This window comes from Vigna angularis, chromosome 6 (genome assembly GCF_016808095.1).
Source record: "Vigna angularis cultivar LongXiaoDou No.4 chromosome 6, ASM1680809v1, whole genome shotgun sequence".
In the NCBI taxonomy this organism is placed as follows: Eukaryota; Viridiplantae; Streptophyta; class Magnoliopsida; order Fabales; family Fabaceae; genus Vigna; species Vigna angularis.
In genome coordinates this window covers 24375828-24383023 of record NC_068975.1, presented here as the reverse complement: position 1 = coordinate 24383023, position 7196 = coordinate 24375828, and the positions used below count along the sequence as shown (strand labels likewise).

General features: G+C 36.8%; 2 protein-coding genes across 2 annotated transcripts; both read left to right on the top strand.

The window, feature by feature from the left end:
- Positions 1 to 200: 200 nt before the first annotated feature.
- LOC108343423 (probable inactive receptor kinase At5g58300) lies at positions 201 to 4726 on the top strand. Its single transcript, XM_017581697.2, has 3 exons — positions 201 to 722; positions 2343 to 3696; positions 3878 to 4726. Exons 2-3 carry the CDS (start codon positions 2349 to 2351, stop codon positions 4504 to 4506), a joined length of 1977 nt encoding a protein of 658 aa, XP_017437186.2. The 5' UTR covers positions 201 to 722; positions 2343 to 2348; the 3' UTR covers positions 4507 to 4726.
- A 1005-nt stretch (positions 4727 to 5731) lies between these two features.
- LOC108341524 (uncharacterized) lies at positions 5732 to 6960 on the top strand. The gene is made up of 2 exons (XM_052879739.1): positions 5732 to 6444; positions 6867 to 6960. Exons 1-2 carry the CDS (start codon positions 5750 to 5752, stop codon positions 6880 to 6882), a joined length of 711 nt encoding a protein of 236 aa, XP_052735699.1. The 5' UTR covers positions 5732 to 5749; the 3' UTR covers positions 6883 to 6960.
- The last annotated feature ends 236 nt before the right edge of the window (positions 6961 to 7196 follow it).

Genomic DNA, 7196 nt, shown 5'->3' with positions numbered 1-7196 from the left:
ATTGTTTTTAAGTTTTGGCAAAATCATTGAAGTGAAGTGATGTAAGACATAAAATACATTTCCATCTTTGCCGTTGAAGAGGTCGTCATCACAGATAATCATAGTACGTGTGCACTGTCTTTTCTCTCTCTTCTCACTCAACGCTCAAACTTTCAGTTCCAATATTAAATATTGCTCATAAATAAATGAAGAATTGAACAAAGTCTCAAACTTTCTCTCTCTCTTTCTCTCTTGGGGTCTGGGTTAGGTCAAGAAAGAGAAGGATAGCGTCCATTCTGCATTGCCTTGCTGTGCTGTCAATTTTATTCTTTAATCTTTATTTTGTTTCTTCTTTCTTTATTTTATCAGCAAAAACAAAAAATTGAGTCACTTTCTCCAACCCTTTTTATGAAGCTTCTGCATTCTGTACCTTGCTGTTCTTTCTGCTGCTACCATGAGCTTTTAGCAAAAAATGCTCCTCAATTTCATCCAAATTCCCTGCCTTTATGGCCTCTCGGTGTGCTACATGCTCCTCACAATCAAACCCACCTACAGATTTTGATATCAATGCTCCTATTCTAACAAGTTGCTGCCAACAACCACTTCATTACCCAAGCTCAAGCACCCCCACCAACTCCAATTTCTGCCTCAGCCACTGCTACTTCATTTGCTGTTTCATTTCTCTCAATTGCTGAATTCTGAGACTTGCACATGCTTCTGAACTCTCCCATGCCTCCTTTCAGGTGATTGTTCACTTAAAAGCCCGTTCTCTCTCTCTCTCTCTCTCTCTCTCTCTCTATATATATATATATATATATGTATGTATGTATGTATATATATAGATATCCAGTGGTACAATGAACCTCCTAATTTAACATGTAAATCTGGGCTCTTTTTGTTGTTTTTTTTTTTCTCAACATTGAGAGTGGAATGTGCTACCAAGCAGGTTTTGATTTCTTCTTGATGATAGTTTTAGTGTTTTGAAAACCTGGTTTTTGGAATTTTAGGATCTGATGGTAGTTGAGGATTTTTTTTTTTTTTTTTTTTACTTTTCACATTATTGTGAATTTTGTGGTTGAACCACTTTGACAGTTTCTGATCTTGTGATTTCTGTCAAAATCCATCAAAAGGGTGTGCTTTTGAACAAAAAAATCAGTTCTCTGAGCACTCATTTGTTTCAAAATTCAAGTCATTCATCTTACTGTCTGGGAAGCAAAAAAATGGGGAAAACTGGAGGGAATTGCGTTGGCTGTGGTTGGCTAGAAAATTATGTGTTTCAGAGAATAAAGAGCACAAATGTTTGTTGTGGTTATCAAATAATTCGTATAGTTACCACAGAGCTAAACAAGCCTACTCCTAACTTCTTACAGCCCAAGTTAATTTTACAATAAATGTTGTCCTTTCTTTCATTCTCCCTCATTTTTCTTTTTCTGCCAAAATCTTGAGAGTTTCTGTTTTGCTTTTCATGAATCGTATTCCTCTTTTAGCAACAAACATGTTTCGCTCTCTTTATAATTTGATCTTTCTCTGTGTTGTCGAGTACAATCTTATGCGTGTAAAATTAGGAGGGATTGGTTAGTTTGATAAACCTAACTGTTCACTTCATCTCTTTCCAAAATTTCCTGGACATATTGTATTCAATCCTGTTTATTCTTTGTAATTGCTAAAAAATTTGGGATGAACATGCTTAAAGAGACTATTTTGACCGTCTTGATTACTTTTTTTGGTATAGTTGTAATGTGATATGTTTTGAACTCATGATTGATGCAAGTGATTTTGTTCAATGTCACAGTTCCCCCCTATTTTCTTTCCGTTGCTATTCTCCTTGCATATTGTAAAAGATAAGCTCCAGGTTATCAAGATTAAGTTACTCTTGTTCTTCTACTATAACTTTCTACAAATGAAGCTAAAGTGAACTCTGCTTAAGCCTTTTCAGTATGCTTATGAAATTTTAGGGGATTTAGTTGTCTAGAGAAGACACTTAAAGGTTCAATGTGAAAATCTCTATGAAATAAAATTTCTTTTGATTTGTATCTAATGATCTGCTGGTGTAGTATATCTCTTGATGATATATAAGTGTCATTTTAATGTTCTTTTATTCATGGAAAATGCATTCCCCTGTGTCTCTCTCTTGATGGTGAAGATCTTACAAGTAGGCAAAATTTACCCTTGGCTTGAAATTTTTTTATCTGTTTGGTGATCTTAAATCAACATGCTTCCTTTCTATTAATCATGAATGGTTATGTTTCGACTTTTGTTTTCTGCAATGTGGTAATTTCTAACACCTAGGTTTGTTATACATTGTTTATTTCATCATGCTACTGGATCCTAACTTCTGATTTATGGTTATGGTACCAACACAGGAACATATGATGACTGGCAAAGTTTACTCCATATTCAATTGCCAATATATTTTTCCTTCCAGAAAACAACTCGCCATGAAGTTTCCTTCAACTTCAGGCACTTCTTTTCTTTTTGTCATAGTGATTCTTTTCCCTTTAGTTATTGCTGATCTAAGTTCAGATAAGCAAGCCCTTCTTGATTTGGTCAATGCTGTCCCCCACCGGCGAAACCTTACATGGAATCCAACCGCCTCAGTCTGTGAATCATGGGTAGGCATTACTTGCAATGAAGATAGAACTCGTGTTGTTAAGGTTCGGCTTCCCGGCGTTGGACTAGTTGGCACCATTCCATCAAATACACTTGGCAAGCTTGATGCTGTGAAAATTATTAGCCTTCGGTCCAACCTACTCAGTGGAAATCTCCCTGCTGACCTTGCTTCTCTTCCTTCTCTTCAGTATCTCTATCTCCAGCATAACAACCTTTCTGGTGATATACCTGCATCATTGTCTCCCCAACTTGTTGTGCTTGATTTGTCATATAATTCCTTCACCGGTGGCATTCCAAAGACATTTCAAAATTTTTCAGAACTAACTAGTTTGAATCTCCAAAACAACTCCCTATCTGGAGTGATACCTAATCTCAATGTCACTCAGCTTAGGCTTTTGAATTTAAGCTACAACCATTTGAATGGTTCTATTCCTAAAGCTCTTCAGAGTTTTCCAAATTCTTCCTTTGAAGGAAACTCACTTTTATGCGGACCTCCCCTAAAGCCGTGCTCGGGGGTTCCTCCTAGACCTTCTCCTGCCTTGTCTCCACCTCCATCATCAACTCCAGGGAGACAAAACTCAAAATACAAATTGAGTAAAATAGCTATCATTGCAATTGGTGTTGGAGGAGCTGTGGTGTTATTCTTTATTGTTCTTGTCATTGTTATTTGCTGTGTGAAGAAAGAAGGCGGCAGAGGCTCCAATGTGATCAAAGGAAAGGGCTCTGGTGGTGGCAGGGGTGAGAAGCCAAAAGAAGAGTTTGGGAGTGGGGTTCAAGAACCTGAGAAGAACAAGTTGGTTTTCTTTGAGGGCAGTTCTTATAATTTTGATCTTGAGGATTTGCTGAGAGCTTCAGCTGAAGTCCTGGGAAAGGGTAGTTATGGCACTGCCTATAAGGCCATACTGGAGGAGTCAATGACTGTTGTGGTGAAAAGATTGAAAGAAGTTGTGGTAGGGAAGAAGGACTTTGAACAGCAGATGGAAATTATGGGAAGAGTTGGACAACACACAAATGTTGTCCCCCTTCGCGCTTATTACTATTCAAAAGATGAAAAGCTTCTGGTTTATGACTATATCCTAGGTGGCAACCTACACACACTCTTGCATGGTATGCATTTCTTTTCCTTAGTTTCTGTCAGATCTTCTAAAGTTAACTCTTTTTTCTTTCATTTTTGGTAGAAAATATGTTTTTTGCTACCCCTTTTGTAGGCTTCTTAATGTTATTGTATCTGCCAAAACTAGCTAAAATACTTTACTTCGCCTTAAACTTGATCTGAATTTCATTGCAGGTGGAAGAACGGGTGGAAGAACTCCCTTAGACTGGGAGTCCCGGATAAGAATATCCCTTGGAAGTGCCAAAGGACTGGCTCACATTCATTCTGTTGGTGGTCCCAAATTCTCACATGGAAACATCAAGTCCTCAAATGTTCTTCTCAACCAAGATAATGATGGCTGCATTTCTGATTTTGGTCTTGCCCCTCTTATGAACATTCCTGCTACTCCTTCTAGAGCTGCTGGTTATCGTGCTCCAGAGGTGATTGAAACCCGAAAACACTCTCATAAATCAGATGTGTACAGCTTCGGTGTCCTCCTTCTTGAGATGCTTACTGGGAAGGCTCCTCTGCAATCTCCTGGACGTGATGACATGGTTGATCTCCCTAGGTGGGTTCAGTCTGTTGTTAGGGAAGAATGGACTGCAGAAGTTTTTGATGTTGAGCTTATGAGGTACCAAAACATTGAAGAAGAAATGGTGCAGATGTTGCAAATAGCCATGGCCTGTGTGGCCAAGGTGCCAGATATGAGGCCTACCATGGATGAAGTAGTAAGAATGATCGAAGAGATTCGGCAATCTGACTCAGAGAACCGACCATCTTCTGAAGAAAATAAATCTAAGGACTCAAATGTTCAGACTCCATAGATTAACTTTCCTTTTGCTTTATCAGGAAATCACAGTATAAGAGTTAATGCTTGGTCAAGGTTTCTCAAACTGTGTTCAAACCTCTCTGTCCATTTCTTCAATATTTCTCACAGATGTTTTTCTCGTTCTTGAGTTATTTTCTCGTGTAGGTAGGTTGTTTTCCCTGAATTCTTATGTATTAATTAACATCATCATTCAATTAATGATCTTCATTCAAGCACATTTTCCTATGAAAAATTGAATATCGAATGTTTCGCTGGCATGCCAACGTTGTGAAAAAAGGTTGCCGTGTCACAATACTGTGCTACTACATCAATGTGTACACGGCCTGCAAATTGCAGAGTTATTTACCAAATCTCTCTTGTTATAGAAATAGAAATATATTCTATACTAAAAAAATCAATTAAAGAATCAAAATACTTTTTACAGAAAATAATTAAAATAATAACATTAATGTGACATTACTTCACCATTTATTTACTAAATTTCACTCTCATTATAGAAATACAACAATGTCACTGCAATTAGGCCTCAAACTATACCATCATTGCCACTTCTTTTTAGCCTTCTTCACCTTTCCTCTGTTTTTTATGTACTTCCACGGTCACACAGTTTTATTTTTTCTCTCTCAACTTTGAGAAAACATTGACGTTATGCTTTTATACAATCGATGCAGAGCTTAATTTGTATTTGAAATGACTCATCTATGAAATAATCTTTTTTGTATTCTTAATAATTAAAATATTGCAGGCAGAGTAAGGATAAAAAAATAATAGAAAGCCTTTTGACGCAACAAAAGCTATTACTGTATAATATATGCTTAAGGAATGCTTTTTTGTATGATTATTTTAATGTTAACGAAAATGAACATTGATTTTCTATTTAGAGAGGTTGTTGACAAAACATTTTTCTGTGTAACATACTCTCGGTTACTTAATTGTATTTGTCCAAATAATCTCTCTATTATTCCCTAATCAGTTAAAAGTTTGCATTACATTTCAATTATAATAACTAAGTATATTTAACTGTATAATTCTCTAAGAGCCTCTCTTTGTTTACCTTCCAACCATGATTTGCCACAAATAGCTTTGTGGCTCTGTGGTGACAAAAACTAGAGAAAAAAACCATTATACAAATAACCCATCAATCATGTGAAACCAAGTAACGTTCATTGGACACAGGTGTGCCTACCTTGAGGGTGGCGGTGATCATGGAGGTGCCACCGAGCAATCCGGCGTTGGAGATGGGTCCGAGCAGCCGGAAATCGAGCGGACACATGGTCTTGGGCGTGCCTGACCGCCGCACGAGCTCCACCCTCAATGACATCGATTCTTCCTTTGACCACCTTGACAACGGACGTTACCACCCATATTGGTTTGCATGTTGTGCATGGTCATGCTTTCTTCTTTTCTTCTTCATCATAGTCATTCTCTTTGCATGCATCACCTACTTGGCACTCCTCAAGTCAGGAATGCCAAAAGTTTACGTAAGAGCCTTCAACATTACGCAGTTTCAAGTTGATGAAGGGTCACAAAAGATGAATGCAGTTATAGGGTTAAGGCTATTGTTCTCTAACGAGAATGATAACCTTAAGCTTTTGTATGGACCACTTTCTATTGTTGCCACAAGTGAGGATATCTTGTTGGGGAAGAACAACGTTGATGCCTTCTCTCAAATGCCCTTGAATGACACCAATTTGGACATGATTATGACAGTGAACAATGATGATGTTAACACATATGCTGCAGATGACTTGAAAGCAGACATCAAATCCAATGAAACGGTGTTCGATGTGTATGCTGGAGGGAACATTGGTTTTAAGGTTGGAAATTTAGAGATGAACAATGTCCCATTTCTAGCCTCTTGTCATGAAATCAAGATGATGGATGTGGACTTTGGAAAAAGGCCTCCATGTGATGTTAAACTCTTTTCTGGAAGGTAACATTAATTAACTATATGTCTGTCTTTATCTTTGAAATTGGATGCATAGTTTTTGATGTGCTAATTTCCTACCTCATCTTATTTTGATGTGCTAATTTCTCCCTTCAAAAGTTTGCAAGAAATGCTATGAAATGAAACACATTTATATATCTATACATGTTGCTAATGATTCCCGTGAACATTTCTTTGTAAACTAGTGAATGATCCATTGGTTTGCTGTAATGCAACATATACTGAATAATTAAGCACAAAAATGGAAACAATGTTTGATGTTTCGTGTTTTATATGAATGTAGATGCATTATGTTATGCAGGCTTAATTCTTTTACGGAGATTTTGGATACTGCAAAGAATTAGAAGCAAAGAAAGTAGTACATAAGTAGTTTCTTAATTGTTAATGAGTGTAAAATTTTGGTACAGGCCTGCAGCAAATTGAAGAAAGCTACAAACAAGTTTAGCTAAGCAACATTTTATCAGCCTTCATCATGGGAGGACAAGTAATTTATTGATAGAGATTTGAGAGTTTCAGAAAATAGTCAAGTTTACTCACAAGTCATTAGAGGCATCACCATATTTGAAGTTTCTCATTGAACAAATGATACTATGACACATTTTTCCTTTCATTTGACACAGGATACAAGGATAAAATGGTCATAAAAGTATAAAGTTTTATATTTTTTCAATAAAGAAGAGAGAAAAAAATAAGTAAGAATAGTGTCAAATAAATGTAAAAAATTTAGATGTGTCAAA

Coding starts and splice junctions, on each gene's coding strand:
- LOC108343423 (XM_017581697.2), top strand. CDS start 2,349: ATGATGACTGGCAAAGTTTACTCCATATTCAATTGCCAATATATTTTT. Junction 3,697..3,877: donor CCTACACACACTCTTGCATG/GTATGCATTTCT, acceptor ATTTCATTGCAG/GTGGAAGAACGGGTGGAAGA.
- LOC108341524 (XM_052879739.1), top strand. CDS start 5,750: ATGGGTCCGAGCAGCCGGAAATCGAGCGGACACATGGTCTTGGGCGTG.